General features: G+C 30.1%; 3 protein-coding genes across 4 annotated transcripts in view; 1 reads left to right on the top strand and 2 right to left on the bottom strand.

Annotated features, from left to right (window-relative positions):
* Positions 1–12,668, top strand: part of LOC145750630 (uncharacterized) — a 28,828-nt gene extending 16,160 nt beyond the window's left edge. The window contains exons 20-38 of the mRNA XM_082566703.1: positions 3,500–3,690; positions 3,979–4,123; positions 4,220–4,354; positions 4,574–4,721; positions 4,976–5,120; positions 5,227–5,304; positions 5,420–5,533; positions 5,745–5,876; positions 6,618–6,722; positions 7,227–7,310; positions 7,435–7,524; positions 7,636–7,820; positions 7,913–9,064; positions 9,214–9,342; positions 9,469–9,604; positions 9,762–9,888; positions 10,071–10,183; positions 10,435–12,055; positions 12,196–12,668. Of these exons, the coding sequence (XP_082422829.1) occupies positions 3,500–3,690; positions 3,979–4,123; positions 4,220–4,354; positions 4,574–4,721; positions 4,976–5,120; positions 5,227–5,304; positions 5,420–5,533; positions 5,745–5,876; positions 6,618–6,722; positions 7,227–7,310; positions 7,435–7,524; positions 7,636–7,820; positions 7,913–9,064; positions 9,214–9,342; positions 9,469–9,604; positions 9,762–9,888; positions 10,071–10,183; positions 10,435–12,055; positions 12,196–12,294 (4,929 nt within the window). The 3' untranslated portion in view covers positions 12,295–12,668. The remainder of the gene's footprint in view (positions 1–3,499; positions 3,691–3,978; positions 4,124–4,219; positions 4,355–4,573; positions 4,722–4,975; positions 5,121–5,226; positions 5,305–5,419; positions 5,534–5,744; positions 5,877–6,617; positions 6,723–7,226; positions 7,311–7,434; positions 7,525–7,635; positions 7,821–7,912; positions 9,065–9,213; positions 9,343–9,468; positions 9,605–9,761; positions 9,889–10,070; positions 10,184–10,434; positions 12,056–12,195) is intronic.
* Positions 351–7,324, bottom strand: LOC145750632 (alpha-L-fucosidase-like). 2 transcript variants are annotated; one of them, XM_082566707.1, is made up of 8 exons: positions 7,305–7,324; positions 2,321–2,468; positions 2,120–2,249; positions 1,767–1,977; positions 1,449–1,632; positions 1,260–1,336; positions 1,051–1,174; positions 351–920 (listed from the first exon to the last, which is right to left on the bottom strand). In XM_082566707.1, exons 1-8 carry the CDS (start codon positions 7,322–7,324, stop codon positions 486–488), a joined length of 1,329 nt encoding a protein of 442 aa, XP_082422833.1. In that variant the 3' UTR covers positions 351–485. The 2 variants fall into 2 exon arrangements, with proteins under 2 accessions (XP_082422833.1, XP_082422832.1); XM_082566706.1 differs by lacking the exon at positions 7,305–7,324 and having other exon boundaries at positions 2,321–2,906.
* Positions 12,669–12,966: 298 nt separating the features above from the next.
* LOC145750788 (solute carrier family 49 member A3-like) lies at positions 12,967–16,293 on the bottom strand. The gene is made up of 10 exons (XM_082566865.1): positions 16,186–16,293; positions 15,782–15,993; positions 15,560–15,723; positions 15,176–15,261; positions 14,593–14,724; positions 14,281–14,404; positions 13,920–14,068; positions 13,699–13,853; positions 13,281–13,540; positions 12,967–13,139 (listed from the first exon to the last, which is right to left on the bottom strand). Exons 1-10 carry the CDS (start codon positions 16,291–16,293, stop codon positions 12,967–12,969), a joined length of 1,563 nt encoding a protein of 520 aa, XP_082422991.1.
* Positions 16,294–17,321: the final 1,028 nt, after the last annotated feature.

Genomic DNA, 17,321 nt, shown 5'->3' with positions numbered 1-17,321 from the left:
TTTATGGTTTAAACACTAAGACACCGTTGTAACAATAAGCCCTTTTACAGAATACAAATAATGAGTGCTGGTCCCTGTTTAACTTTACATTTCTCTTTCTTTTTATTTATATGTTTACTTTAAACTCTATTTAACTGCCTTTTTCAAATGTTCTCTTCCACACAGTAGTAAAGTTGAACCTAGTTAAAATATTTTTTCCTATTTGGATTCTCTAAATAAAAAGGCAAGTATGTAAATAATATAAAATGGCAATATATTATAGTTGCATACAACATTTTCAAAACAAACTAAATCTTTTAATATTCTATGAACAAATATTGCACAGATAGAATGTTTGTCACTAGATAACATTTTGTTGCAAAAAATTTAATGTTGTATAAAATATATGATAAAGTAATATGCTGCTTATAAAAAAATTTAAAATATATTCCGTATTTATAGTTTTTGATATTTCTGTGATGTTATATTGTCTTATTTAAGTTCTTTTACTTAAATCCTTTAAATTTTAACACCCAAGCCCACTTGCATGGCAATTCTGAATCAGTCAGGTCTGGAAATGTAACTTTTAAAATATTTGCATCTATAACCCACTTCAACGGCGCACCATTGTAACCTAGCAACGTGATTTCAGAATCTGTTCCTATGGCAGCAGGTGATCCAAGCTCTAACACATTATTCTTAGGCCAGAATAAGACAATGCCATAAGCCAATAAACCCTTAGCTGTATACCAAACATCTGAAGTTAGACTGTCATTCTGATATGTCCATGGTGTTGAAGAATAAACCGCTTCACCATTCACTTTTAACCAACTTCCCATTTGCTTAAGTCTTTCCTGGTATATTGGAGCAATAATTCCATCTTTTGTTGGTCCAACATTCATTAACATATTTCCTCCACAACTGATGGTGCTTGCAAAAGTCTAAATTTTAAACAATTTATAAGTCTTTTAATTTATTTAAGGATTAGTTATCGTAGCTAAATTGTTAACTTTAGGGTGTTGTATTTCATTAAGACATTTTTTTGATAATTCTGTAGGTCAAGGCTCTTACCTTTATTATTTCTTCAATAGTCAGATAATCTTCAAGTTTAGCATTTCTACGATAGCCCCAAGAAACTTTATCTATTGTCATCGCATTTTCCCATTTGTGGTTTTGTAGCTTGCCTGGATTGTATCTGTGTGTAGCATAAACAATATTAAACTTTAAAACTCATTGAAATCAGAAATTTAATTAAGTTAAACTTTTTTTTATAAATCTACCTGTCCATACAAGTGAACACCCCTCCATGCTTACATATTCCTCCTTGTCCCCATCTGTCATTTGTCACCACAATATCCTGTTTATATTTAATTAATTAATTTAAAATGCTTTTTTAAGTGATCTTAGGACTTCAGTTATAAATATTAGGCTTTATTAAGCACGAAAAGATAACTTTAAGGCCTTTTTACCTTTACTGGACTTTCATTATATAACCAAGCTAGAAAATGAGTTGAGTTCCAATAATCAGCATCAGCTCCTCCACTACCATCACTCCATACAACCTCTGGTTTGTATTTGTTTACTATATCATATAACTCTGGCATTGTTTTGCGTTTTACGAAATTTTGTGCAGTGAAATTGGATGCCTTGTCCCTGTGAGTATAAATCACTTAAATAATCATGTGCAAAATAAATTAATTATAAACAGACTTGTGTAACAGAAATCGTGACTGTTAATTAATTTTGATTGATGATAAATTACAATTTTGCTAGTTTGAAAGGCTTACTGTAGAAAAAGTGTATTAAACCACTCGAATAGAGAATGGTAAAGTCCAAAATGGATATCAGTTTTATTTCTTATTGCGGTTGCAAGTTCTCCAACTAAATCTCTATGAGGCCCAACATCCATTGAATTCCAGTTCCATGAGTTAGCTGAGGGCCAGTTTGTGAAACCTTCATGATGCTTGCTTGTTAAAACAACATATTTTGCACCAGATTCTGTAACAAAAAGTGTATGCTATTTATTATAAAAAGATGCCCTTAAAAACTGTTGTACTACCCACCTGCACTGATTAAAATTTAAGTGTTTAGTTTGACTTAGATGAAACCTGTTTATTTTATATATAGTTTAATTTTCTACCTTTAAAGAGGCCAGCCCAATCTTCAGGATCAAAAAACTCTGCTGTAAAAGAAGGAGCAAAGTCTGGGTAGGTGAAATCTGGGGGGTAATTGTTCTTCATAAAATCTACAACACTCTGTTGTGTCTGACCCTAATAAAAGAAAATATTTAGCGATGTATTTATAGGTAAAGTAGAATAAAAATTAACGGTTATTATCGTACCTTCCAATACCACCAAAACCATTCACTTCTAAAACTTGGAACAGAAAAAATGCCCCAATGAATAAAAATTCCAAACTTAGCTTCATCATACCAGCTTGGAAGGGGTCTACTGTCTATTGACTCCCAATTTGGTTCATATTTTGTGGTTCTAATTTTAGGTTTAATTGGTTTTTCAAACTCCACAATGTCTTCTTGTATTGTGATTTCTTTATTTTTGGAATCAAAATAAAGTTTTCTTGATAAAAAATCTTCTTCGGTAAACTTGCCCTGTGTTTCTGAATTGCTACTTACAGTAGTAATGACCAACAAAACGCATAAACAAAATTCAAATTTAACTGACATACTGCTACCCTGCATTTAGAATTACTATTACTATTTCCATTATGTAATGGCTTTAATACATTGCATAAAATTGTATAATGCTGACAATGCCTATGTTTGTGACATAAACAACTAACAATATGCTTTGTTTGTTGTATTAGTGACTATTTTTGCAAATATTGTTACAAATATGTTTTAAAACTAGACTACTTTAATTGAAAAAAAAACATTCTGTATTGCAAAGAATAATTTCCTTTAATTTATAGTTTCAAGATGTTGTAGTTATACCACCAGTTTTATTTAAAATTTTAAGTTAAGTCATTTTATTTAGCCTAAAGGCTTAAATTTAATCACCAATTCCCAAGAATTATTTTCTCTGTATTAATAACAGACATATGCTACACAGTATTTGCTTTCATATGGTTGACTGCACTCATTGACAGTGTTTTCTTTTTTTTCAGAGGTTTTTCTCTCTTTTTTGTGTATTTATATTTTTCTTATCATGTGATCCTTTGAACAGGAAATGATTGTGCTATATTAGCTTTGTGCAAATATCAAATCTAATACCATTTGTAGTCGAGAAAAAATGCAAATTCAAACTGCAAATATTAATTATTTTTCAACTTCTTATATTTTTGAAATTTTTTTATGAAAAACATGAAAAAATTTACCCCAACAAAATAAAAATAATCTTTAATTTTTTTGATGTATATGCAAATAATATTAAAGTTTCTTTTATATTGGCTACAGATTAATTTTAATAAATTTTAAAGTTTTATGCACATATTTTAAACTCTTAAAACCCTTTCAATGGAATATAAATTTAACTAAAATTTAATTTTAATTTTTATATTTTAGGCTTCTTTAAACATATTTAGTGAAGCAGGAACAGCTAGAGTAACTTCTTCTATTCAACATCGTCAGATATTACAAGCTTACTCTTTGCAGGGTCATATTGACCTTGCACTTAAATATTTAATCACAATTCAACCGTTGTGTTCTTCAATGGATGATGTTAAGTTGTTTATCGATATCTACATTAAAAATGGGTTAGTGTGTGTAGCTTAATTAAGTGGGTTTGCTAATTAAATTGCTTTCTAATTTTAATTTAAAAGTACTTTAGTATTGTAAATTGGGTAAAAGCGTAAAATTAATTTATTTGAATTCATTTTAGTTAATGCAAACATAGTGTTTTTAATTAGGTTAACTATTTTTGTTTTTTTGCAAAAGAATTATTACTTTTTCTTATATTTTTAGTTAAACTAAAATAGTTTACTTAATTTGAATAATTGTAACCATTGCAATAGGTTTTTTTAGCAGAAATTTTATTGTTCTAGGCTTTCTCATTTGGCTTTGGAGCTGGCTAGAAGTAAAGTGGATACCGCAAATTGTGAATCAATTTATTTTCACTTGTTTTCATGTTGTCATCAGAATGATGAACTCAACTCCATGTTACAAGTATCTATCTCAAGAAAAGAAGATGTAAGTCCATGTAAACATAATTTATTTTGTTAATTCTTGTTTTTAAAAAACGCATTTCTTAGTTATGTTTTTAAAGATGATTTATGTTTTTTTTAGAATTTAGTCTCTAGATTTTTAGAGAAAAGTGAAATTCAAAATTCAAATGATATATTGGTTTTATATCATCTTAAAAAGTCCAGATTTATTGATGCAATTAAATCACACAAAAAAACACGTCATATGTCTGTTATGGTATAACATTTATTTATTTAATGGTTGAAATATTTAATATTTTTCTGAATAAATTTTTTTTTGAATTTTAATGTAAATGATATCTACACCTTTTTCTTATAAAAAACTTAATCACTGATAACATTAAAAGGCTGACTATATTTTTACTCATTAAAAATAAAACAATAGAATTGTTTATGCACAAATTTACACAACTGTAATTTACTCAACTTTATCCAGGGAGATCATGATCAAAACAAGAAGGGAAAACATACTACGTTAAACAGGATAGTGCAAGGTTATATGAACATTTTACCCAAAGTTCAGCGTGAGATTGCTCTTTCTAATGACACCCCTGTTCACCTAAACAAAATGATCAGAAAAGAAGGTGAGCACTTGTTAAAATGGGTTAATACCTTATTTTTTTTATACATTTTATAATACATTTGTGTTTTTTAATGTTTATAAATTAGAACATTAATACTAGTTTAATGCATTTATTAAGTATTTTTGTTTTTCATTAAGACCTGTTCGAAAAGTAATTTTTCCCTATAGGTATTAACTTAGATTTTAGTTAAATACAGAATAGGCCTTTTTGATATTTTTTATTCTTTGTATTTTACTTATTTTTGTTGTTTTTAGTATATGAACCTCACCCTTTATCATCATCCTTAAATTCTCGTAAAATAAATATTCCACTTTCTCATTCTGAACTTCTTGCTTTGACATTAAACAAAACTAAAAAACAACAACCAATTGTTGAAATGACTCCTTTCAAGAAAAATGTGTAAGTAAATTAAATATGATTTTAGTAAAAAACTGTTTTGGGAAAATTTAAGTGGTAATTAAATTAAAACTAATATTTTTTAGATTTTTAAATAATATTTTTTTAGGCCTTCTCGCTTAGATCAAAGTAAAGTTATTTTTCCACAAGATCTTAATGTTTCAGTTACACAACAATCATTTACCAAGTATTTTTTTAATTATATTAATACACCAAATTTACATTTTTTCATTTTTAAACATTTTAGTAGAAAGCATTAAAAAATTAGACAAGTTTTAATGCAAGTTATCAAAAACTTTTAGGTTAAACCAATCTGCGATAGGGGAATCACCTATGTACAGGAGATATAGTAGAATGTCTGGTATACAAGGCACATCACCGGTTATTCAAGTGAACCAAAAACAAAGAAGAAAAAGGTAAAATTTAATAATTTCATTATTGTGCATTATATTTTGGGTAATTTTATTCAAAGATAAATATTAAATTGATTTAAAATCAGTATATACATATATTTTTGAAATAGAAAAAAAGCTTTCCCTAAATGTGTTGTATATGTTATGTATAAACAGTTTTTATTTGATTTTTACATTGTAATTTAAGGTTTTTTATTAAATATTTAATCTACAGCTCAGTAAATGAAATGGCTTCAATGCTTTTACAAACTCCAACAATAGAAAGAAAAAGAAAAAGTTCGTCGTCACGGCGACCAAACATTGAGCTTATGACTCCCCAATCTATTCTTAAAGTCAAATTGTTGAAGTAGGTTTCAATAGTTTTTAGAATATTTGTAAATACTCATTTATTTTTACAACCTTTATTTAAAATTATATATTTTAACCCAAACTTGCTAGACATAAAAATAGCCAAATATAGGTTAGTTAAAAGGGTACGAATTAGCGTTTAAAAAACAATTCGCTAAAAGTGAGGTTGCATTTTTAGAGCACTAATTAGGTCCAAGTCATAATCTTCTTTTTTTATAACACTTGACGTGTTGCGTGGCTATTTTAAAATGTAACATATTGTTAAACAATTGTTGATAATTTTTCGCACAAAAAACGAGACATTTTTGATTACTTTAAGGCTGTGTTGTGTATTTAAAAAATTGCGCAACAACTAAACGAACCTGGGGTGAAATTTACGCATTGTTAAACATAAAAAGTTATTGTTATTAAATGCTTTATAGTAGCCTACATTTATGCAGGATTATATTGATGTAATTAAATTAGTGTGAAACCGGTTAAAAATAGATCGTAACAATACACAAATATACACGAAAGTTTTATTTGCTAATCCCAATATATTTTTAAAAAACGATTTGCTAGTTTTAAAAAATGATTCGCTTTTAGCGAACAGCAACCCGTTATTTCGTTTCCTGTTTAATATTTGTTTTATAATTAATTGGGTTTTCAACATTTTCCTATATTACTTTACAATTATGTTGTTAATTAACTTTATTAGGTTTTAATGTTTTTACCTAGAATTTTTAACTATTTGTAACAGAAGCAAGTCTCCTTCTCTTCCTTGTATATCACAAACCACAACTCCCAAAAAAATTGATTTTTATGACACTGAAAGTTTGTCTGGATTGGATGGTAACACAACTAGGTTAGTTAACTAAAGTTTACTTAATAATTAATAAGTCTCCAACGTAGCTTTACATTTTAAGCTTGTTTTTTTGATAATTTTATCTAACAAGTTGCTTTGAAATAAGTTAGTTGGATTTTAAAAATGTATAATGCACTGGGTTTTATGAATATAAACCTAGGATTTTATATAAAAAAAGTAATAAGATTTTTTGGAAGAATTTTGGAAGAGAACAGTGAGGATTCAGAGTTGTTAGTTACAAAATGGTTGACATTGTCAGAATACAAAAATTCAGATTCTAAAATGACACCAGAAAGTAGTAGAAATAAAGCTTTATGTAAAACAAGGTGTAGTGATTAAAAATAATTAGTAGTTTAATTTTTTATGCTTGAAAAAGTTTTTTTTAAGTTATAATCATGGTATTTATTCAAGAAGGTGTTTTAACTTTTTTTAAGTTTTAAATATTGTTTAGATCTGTTAATTTTAAAGGTTTTTTTTTCTAAAATTTGGGTTGTTATTTTTTAGGAAATCATTGTTTGCAATTGACACTCCCCCAGTTGATAAATTACCTAAAAACTTTGACAGTGAAAACATCAAAGAAACACCAAAGTAATTATAGTCATTCTTCAATATAATGTTTCACATAACCTGTACTTTTTTGTGTTGTAGTTAATTATATTTTTCAATATATTGTTGTTTGTAAAGTTAGTGATTCTTCCCATTTTTACTTTAGGTCTTTTACACCAAAAAGACTTCGGTTTTTTGGATTAAATACAAGTGAAACTATAATTGCTGAATCACAAGAAGAAAAAGATAAACAAAAGTAACTTTTTATTACATGATATTTTAGTGTTACAAAAACCTCTAGTACTTATTATGTCTCAAAATACCACTGTTTAAATGTATTTATTTTCAATTTCAATAATTTTAACAGATCATCTTTAAGAAGTTTAAATGATGACAAAGTAGTCGTGGTAGTACAAGCTGATGAGGATATGATTGTTGATGTAACCGGAGATAATACAACCTTGTTTGTTGATGTTGATTCTAAGATTCAACAAGAAAATGTTGATTACCAGAAAATTTCAGAACAACAAAATATTGATCAACAGCCTATATGTGAATATTCACAATTATTCATTTTTAGTAAACCTTATTATAAACGATGTTATTTTAAACTAATTTAAAAAATGCAAATTAAATTTTTTTAGCTGAGTTGTCACCGATTTTTGAAGAAGAAACAAGAAAAAATAATTCCCAATTTTCTGAAGAAATTTTAATTTTGTCATCGGATGATGAAAGTGTGGAGGGGAGTAGTGATGTTGTTGTAAGTGATGACAATGAAGAGGATGATGATGATGTTATGAGTGAAGAAAGTGATAACGATGATGTTATAAATCAAATTAACGATGAAGATGATGTCATCATTGAAACCGAAAATGATGATGATGTCGTCATAATAGATTCTGGAAGTAACCAGGAGGTTTTGCAAGAAAATATCGAAAACAGTGAAGAACAAAATGAGGTTCAACAAAATATTAACTATGATGTCACAGAAGCATCTAAAGTGACATCAACTAACCACCCTATACCAACTGAAGAAATAGCACTCACTAGTGGTGTTGATACTGCATCAGAAGAAGAAATTAATTTAATTTTGAGTGATGATTCGGAAAAATCATTCAGCGATAGTGAAAAGGAGTTTTCTGGGGGCAAAAAAACTGAAAATTTACCTGAAGACAACGAGTTGAATTCTCAGGATGGTGAAGTGAAAATACAAGAACAACAACTTACAATTACTGTAAACCCTGTAATCAAAGATAAACTAGAACAAGAAAATTCTTATTTTGAAAAAACTGATTCAACTTTATCCATTATTTTACCTGCAGAGAAAGTGATTCAAACTATGGAAGCAAGCCATGAATTGCAAACTCCAGAAATAATTGAATTCAAAGAAACAAATTTAGCGAGTGAAATTGATGGTGATGTTAACTTTTATGGAACTGATAAATTGGATCCAGTGTCACAAGCCTTGTACCAAGATTATTTGGAACCAGTTCCAGAGGAAAGTGGGGGTTTTGTTATTGATCAAGCAGAAAATGAGATTTTTATACAAGAAAAAAAGCAGACTGTTGTTAATGAAAGGGAGGATGAGGAGTTAAACAGGAAAAGTGAGTTCATTCATGCAGCACAAGAATGGGATTTAGTTGTTAAATCACACACAGAAACTCTTGTTGAAACTGAAATGGTAACCCAAAAGATTGTGGCTGAAAATGTCGAAATTGATGTTGAAATGGAATCAGAATCACTGGAAATAATTCCCCAATCAACATCTAATGTTGTTCCATCGAGTTCGGTATCAGGTTAAATCAGAATTTTTTTTTTATTTTTGATTTCACCTACTTGTAAAAATTGCAGGGGTTTTAACATATTTAAGAATATTCGATATTTTTGAAAAAATATAATATTTTCTGTGTCACTTATTTTGTACAAAAACATTTTTTTTTTAAAGATCCTACACCAGTTGCCAGTGTCCAACCAACACTGATTGAAACTCCAACACTAACAAGACTTACAAGAGAACCTATGTTTGTGTTATCTCCACCTAGAACTAGGAACAAAAAAAAGAAAATCAAGCAAGGTATTTTTTGTAATTTTGTGGGTAATTTAAAGAACTTTTGTTTGCTCCCAGACTTTTTTACTTTTTTTAATTTTTATAATAAAAATAATTGTTTAGAAAATATAATGAAAATATTTTATTTAAAAGATGAGATTTCTGCAACTTCCCAGGAAACAAAAGATCTTCCTGTTTTTATCTTTTCTCCTCCCAACATTCGATCAAAAAGGAAAAGAGGGCCAGAAGAAGAGGAAGAAGATGTGGGAACTCCAAAGAAAAATATCAAGTTTGTGGATTATAAAACAAATTTAAAAAAAAAATTTTAAGTTTATAAGAATTTGGATTTTAACAAAATATTATCAGAAAATGTATTTTTTGTATTTAAAAAAAATTTTAATTTATCTTTTTACTTACAATTAATTTTCTTGTTTACACTTTTTCAGGCTTTCTACATTTGAATCCCGTGCAGAAAAGTTAAAAATACCGAGCAGATCAGTGACAGGACGACCTCCATTAGTTTTAAAAACTCCACAAACAACTACTCCTTCCAGAATCAGTACAAAAAAACAGGTAAATTAGTAAGTTAATTTAAAAAAAAAATTAAACATCAAAATGTGTTTTTCCTACTAGAGAATTTTATTAGAATAGGTAAAATTTTAGACTTTGATATCTTTTTTAATTAAAGGACATTCTATAGGAATATTAACTTCGTTTATTTTAAAATAACCTATTTATCAATTTTTCTTCCAAAGTCTATAAAAGAACAAAAAGTCACTGACGACACTGATACCCAACAAATGTCAGTACAAGAAGTTATTATTTCTAAAGAGTTGAAGGAAACTAAATTATCACAAGAAGATAAAAGGTAGATCTAAATTAGACTTGAACATTTTTTTTAGCTTTATTCAAGGTTAATTGCTATATTTTTGTTTTAGTTTTACTTTTTGTTTTTTTTAATTGGTAGGGGCTATAGTCTATGTTTAAAACAGTTAGAAGTAAGAATTGTATATATATTTTCAGATCTTTAAAAATCACAATGCATTAAATAAATGTTTCCTTTTTTTCTATTAATGCAAATTTGATTTAAAACTTTTTTTTTTAAATATATTTTTACAGTGAACCAATTGCTCCTGAACCTTTACCTCGTCGTAAAACTCGATCCAGCGAATCACGTGACACAGAAACACCGACCGTGACACGAACGTCATCACGTGGTCGCTCCACTCTGCACTCTAAGCAAATATTTGATCACGTCACAACGCTCTCCGATGACATCACACCAGTAGTTGATGATGTCATGGCTGTGGACGAGGCTAAAGTTGAAGAAGTTGTCGTGAAAACTCCATCTCGCACTCGACGAACCAAACGCATTGTTGCATCATCAAAAACGTCACCCAAACATGACGTCATAACGTTTAACGAAGATTGTCACTTGGTCATGGAAAAACACGTTATCGTGGAAACAACTGAACAAGCAGCTACTTCATCTGTTGTCCAACCAATTGTCACGCGTACGTTATCAAGAACTAGGCGAACTAAAACACCTTCAGTGACGTCATCAGAAACTCAGCATTCCATGACATCATCGGAAGAGCAGCCAACCGTAACGCGTACACCTTCAAGGTCAAAAAGAACTCCAGCGAAAACACCTGCGACTGCGTCATCGGAAGCTGTGATGTCATCAGATGATCAACCAACTGTTAGACGTACGTCATCAAGAACTAAACGAACCCCCGCAAAAAATTCGCTTTCTATACCTTCCGATGACCAAACCATGATGTCATCAGAAGACCAACCTACCGTAACGCGTTCGTCATCAAGAAGTCGGAGGACTCCAGCAAAACCGTCTTTAGTTTCGATATCAGAAGATCCTTTCATTGTGACGTCATCAGAAGAACCTGCAGTCGTGAAACGCACGTCATCAAGATCATGTCGAATTTCAGTCAAAACACCGCTACCTACGTCATTAGAGAATGAAGAAAGCGTGACAACATCGCAAGACCTACCCACTGTAACACGTACGTCATCGCGTACAAAACGTACACCTGCAAAAACGTTGCCGGTGACGTCATCAGAGGATCAACCAACAGTTTTTCGTGCTTCATCGCGTACCAGAAAAACTTCCACTAATACATCGCAAGTGACGTCATCGGACAATCAACCAACCGTAACGCGAACGTCTTCAAGAACAAAAAGAACTTCCAAAAAGTCACTTGTTGTTGCACTCGAGGACCAACCGGTGACGTCATCAGAAGATCAACCAACCGTTCTGCGTACATCATCTCGTACGAGAAAAACTTTCTCCAAGTTATTGAATGTCACGTCATCAGATCTCCGTGAACCCAGCTCACCCGATAAGTTAGCGGAAGAAGTTTTAAAACATCAACCAGTCTTGGTTAGGTCATCGTCTAGGAGAAAACACACACGTTCTATCAAGATACCAGACGACAGCAGTGACGTTATAACTGATGACGTCACAACCGTGACACGTATGTCACCGAGACGCAGGCGGACACATGGTGGCTCTGAATCGATTGATTTAGAAACTGCAACAAAAAACACGTCGTCATCGAAAAGAAGAACGAGAAAAACCAAAGTGTCTGTTGATGACGTCATAGAAGAAAACGAACAAAAGGATTGCCGCAATCTTGAAAATGACGTCATTAATCTTATTAAGATTCCAGTGGGCGAAGAACAAGGGCAATTGAAAACAAAAAGGAAAACAGGAAAAAAAAAGGTATTACGTCATTTTATTTTATTATTACGGCATTACATTTATTTTTTAAATCGAATGTGGTTTTACAGAAATCCAAAAAATGATCTGATTAATAATTTATGTTTTTTCACTAATTTAATGATGTCATTTTTAATTTTCAGTCGTCATTAGAGCCAGAAGTACCAAGTTTAAACACTAGGTCGCGTGATAAATCAGTTGGTAGACCGCGAAAATCAAGGGTCAAAGTTCAGAAAGAATAAAATTTATTTGGAGAAAATAAAATATTGCGATATTTTAATTTTTAATAACCTGGTGATGAATTTTCTACGAAAAAGTTAAAACAACGATGTTACGGTTTATTTAGTTTATATGCATTTGTTAAAATAAGGCAAAATCTTCTACATTATCTTGGTTTAGTTATTTGTTTTTTATGAGTACCTTTATTTTTTGAATTATTAGGTTTTAGTTGATTTAGTATTATATTATGTTGACTCGAATTTTTAATATAAAAATGACAGTTGAGGTTAACAGAATTTACTTTTGTTTACAACTGAGTTTGTTTGTAACTAAGTTCGATTATTTATGTTAAATGAAAATAATGTTTAAAACTGCCGCTTTTTAATTACGTTGTATTTATCGCTGCCAATAAACTTATTATTAATTTCTTAAAGCTGGTATTAACTAAGGTTAACTTAATGTAATAGAAAATGCTTGGTATGACATTATACCTGCCTTATTTTTAGAAAAAAGCTGGCAATAGACATTAAATTAATTTATTGCAAATGCGAAATTTAAGGTATTAGTAAAAAATATAATTTAAAGAAGTAAAAGTTGTAGAAATTTTACAATTAAATTGGTTATTTTTACACTCTATCGCACAGCTGTGTAGGAACTTTATAGAAAAATTATGCTAAGTTATCGTTTATCAACATTTAATCGTCTTCTGTTTGTTTATATGTGGCGTAAGATGGCGCTAGAGTTTCTTTTGTGGATGTAACGTCATCGTGGCGTTGTTCGGCTTCCATACGTTTGTAAACTGGTCGAAAAAACGCTATAACGATTATACCAAGAAGACCAAAGTAACCAGCACATAAATATAATGTCACTAAAATAAATAACAAAATTAAAGATTGGGATTATGTTATAACGTGTAGAATCGGGCATACTACAATAACAACTTTAATTCCTAAGCGTTATACTTAATAAAAAGTTTAAAAATTTTACCAGTATAAATTTATTTACTCACAGCTTAAATCGTAAGTTGGATATGGGTTAACAAACTGGGTAGTAGTCGGCAAAGTAAAAGTTAAAGTCGCTTCTTGCTGGGTAGGTTTGGGAAATGGTAAATTCCATGTTGTGGTTTTAAAAGGAGATAGGGTCGGTAAGTTAGTTATATTGGTTTTGTCGAACCCATAACATTGTGCGTTGCTATCAATAGTTTCTCGTATACTCATTTCACGACCGAGTAGGGGAAGTAGCAAGATAAGGAACACAGACTGAAGTTGTCTAAAATATCAAAATTATTTAAATTGCAAATGGATTTCAATACAGTTAGTTTTTAGTGGGGTATTTTCACGGTTAGTTTAATTGTGGTCTCCTTTATCAATTTAATGTTTAATTAGTTGAATAATTTTAATAATTTATCGTTAATGACGTCATTTTACCCTGATATCATGATAAGTCCGGATGTTGTAGCAACACCAACTGGGTAAGTACATTCAGCCCCCAGTTCAACTCCTATAGGGAAAATACCAAACGAGAACAAACCTATTGTCCCCACTATAATAAGAATAAGATAGTCCATGTCTATATGAAAAACCTAATATAAAAAAGTTAGTGATGTAAAAAAAATACTAACTCACTTTTTAAATTAATTCATACTTACAATACAAAAAACTATTTCTCCAATAGTTGTGACAACAAAACATAGTTTTAATGCAGAAGAAAATTGTTTGGTGATGTCACAATACGTTCCCATTGCAGCTGCACCAAGGACGCCAACACCGGTTAAAGTTGCGGAGCTCACCCCGGCTTCTTCCTATAAAACATGACGTCATAAATTTAAATATGATTGTAATTAATGTGTTTTTTTATTTTTATTTTGGGGCTTATAAATCAACTTAGAACATTTGAAAAATTATATGTAGGACTTATAAGGAAATTTAAATTTTGTGTTTTTCTTGTTGAAAAATAGGATCGTGTACATTTAAAATTTAATAAATATTTGATAAATTTTATTATTTAACTTACGCTTGTGTAACCCCACGGGCATAAAAGTTGTTCAAGAAGCGTGGCAAAGGTCGAATACAAACCGATACTACCGCCAATCGTTATCACCAAAACGACAAAGTTCTTATTCTTCAGCGCTTTCTAAACAGAAGTGTTGATTAAACGGGGGTGTTATAAAGGTCTAATTGATATCTCGTAAATAACGACGCTAAAAGCAAAATCAAAGCAAATAAAAAATATTTGCTATCAAAACAACAAAGTTAGTAAAGCAATATGGTATACGCGTTAATGTATACATTGATATGCTATTTAGCTTTTTTGGCGCTTACCATTATTCCTTTTCCAAACATATCGTTCTTCTTTCTTGCCCCGGCACTTGGTGGCGTTTTAGGTACCGGTGACGTCACACAAACTGTCGTCCATACAGCTGCGAAAGCTGCTGGTACCGCCATGGTGATTAGCTATACAAAAGGTGATTATTTAATCCTTTAAGTTCTAGAGACATGTTTTAAATATTGTTGGGTAAATTATAACTGAATGATTCCACAAAGAAAACCTGTTTTTAAATGCCACATCAAAATTACTTAGGTGTACAATATGATTTTTAAACTTTTGGGGTACAAAAAAGTTAAACATTAATCAACTGATAATCTTTTTGTCGAATAAGGTTTAATATGAGATAAATATTTGTATTGCAAGGACTATATTCACGTAATGTAAAGTTCTTAATATAAAGGTTAAACATATAATATTTGATAACTTAATTTAAGGATTTTATAATATTTACACATAATATTTTAATTTCCAAAATTATAGGATAGCATTTAAGATGTAACAAATTCATAATTGCATCAAACGGAGCATATAAACATAAATAGAAGTACTTTAATTAAAAAAATATATAAAACCTACCAAGTTCATTGTATATAAAGTAACTCCGTCTTCATCTTGAAAAACTGGAGCGATAAGGCCAGCAATAACAACACCAACTGGATTTGCTGTAATATATAATTATTTTATAAATAAAACGTCATGACATTTTTTGTTACAATCGTTGATCTCGCACGTGGTCTACAATTGTTAAAAGTTATCACGAACTTTATATCAACCAGATAAATATGTTTTCTAGCCTCAAAAAGAAAATTAACAGATCGTTTAATTTAATTTAAAAAGGGGGAACACACGATCGTGTTTATAATATATGTTTAACAGGAAAAACCTTGCATTATGCTTTGGACTTTAAAGTATATTTTTCATTACACAAACCGACATATAATTTAAATTTAAGGATGTTACCGACTGCTGCAACACTGTTGGCCAATGCTCTTTGACTTTCTGGAAACCAGGCCGATGCAGTTTTAGCCGGTGAATACATACTAAAAGGTTGGCCCAATGCAACCAATGTTTGTCCAACGAACAAAACCGCAAGACGTCCGTCAGCAGATAATCCTTCTGCAGCACTGTGTTACAAATGTCATTTAAAGTTTGTATAAAAACGTTAATATTTAAACGACTTACCTCCCAATTCGAACTGCTCCTCCAACAGAAGTAAGCCACGCCGAAATTAACAGAGCAATTCGTATTCCATAGGTTTCGAGGGTCCAAGTTGCCACCATGCCCATTGGTATTCCAGTAACCATAAATACCAATGAACACCAGTTTATGGTGTCCAAGCTGGTGTCATAAAACAAAGAAGAACTGTAGGCAATTGGCGTAAATGTTAACCAAATCTAAAAATTGTACATTTTTATGAGGGCTCCTTTTCGCAACCAATACTAATTAAAACACACTACAAATCCAACGTTTATTAAGCTTATTTAAATACTGGGCTTAAATTAATTCGTATCATCGTTAGTTAAATAGTGTATATGTTTATAAAATTGAGTTGTATTAAATTTACTAAATAAGTCGAACAAACTCACCATGGCTCCACTGATGTTGATAAACACAACTGACAATAACACAAACCATCTTCTTGCATAAGATTTGTACTCAATGTATCCTTCGACTTCTTTCTCTTTCGTTTGCATTTTAATTATTTTTAATTAAATTTAAAAATATTAATTAATCTTAACAGAATTAGAGTGTTGTTGTATTAAAAAAATTAACTGATTTAAGTATAAGTATTTCTACAATTTAGTAATTTTACCTTTATGGCTAAATGCATAACATCTAAAATTTGTTATTTTTACAAAACACGCCTTGTAAAATACACATTTTTTATGTTTTTCTATTTCGTAGTTTATTGTTACAAATTATTCTTTAGTTTGCAAGCATTAAGCAGCTACACCTATGCCGTCTTTTATGCTTAACCGCAATTAAATTAAAGTTTGTTAAGGTTGCCGTTAGTCATGCCCATACTAACTCTTGTTTGGTTCGAGTAAATATTTATTGAAAGGCCTAAATTAAGTGGTTTTCTTGCACCTTTAAAAAGCTTTTTATTTAATGTTATTTGTCCCGTATTTTTATAAACTTAAAACTAAATGTTCATTTAACTCCCTTGTGATCTATTTTGTTGTAAGGCAAACATGTACATTATTAACGAGTAAAATTAAATCTACATTTAACACTTAAACTCCGAATATGGTTATGTTTTTAGAATTCCGAAAGCCTTTACTAGAGAAAAATTTAATTCTATCAATTCGTTACAGCTAAAAAAAATGTTTGCTGTACTGGCTTTATGTTTGTTCGACAAACAAATTATAAAAGTAATGAGCGATAAAATTAAATTGTAGGTATTTTAAAAAAGGATTTTTATGTAAGGATGTTTGGTCACGACAATATTTTCAAACGTTGTTTTGTTACACATAAATTACCGATTGCTCATAGTGCGCAAAGTTCCTGGTTTACACTACATTAGAGTCATACTGTTCTATTTAAATTCGGCATTTACATAAAGTTTATTTATACACACCTTGGCCCAAACAAATAAGCCTTAATTTTAGAGCCACACCGCACCCAGGCTGTTTTTTTTATTATCGGTTAGTTTAAATGCGTCATGTAGTACCACCAGTTATTTCTTTTAGTAAAATAATTTTATGGTTTTAAGAAACAAAAC

The sequence above is a fragment of the Corella eumyota genome, chromosome 4 (assembly GCF_963082875.1).
Source record: "Corella eumyota chromosome 4, kaCorEumy4.1, whole genome shotgun sequence".
NCBI lineage: Eukaryota > Metazoa > Chordata > Ascidiacea > Phlebobranchia > Corellidae > Corella > Corella eumyota.
Note: the sequence above shows the minus strand (reverse complement) of the source record. Positions and strands in the feature narration are given on the sequence as shown.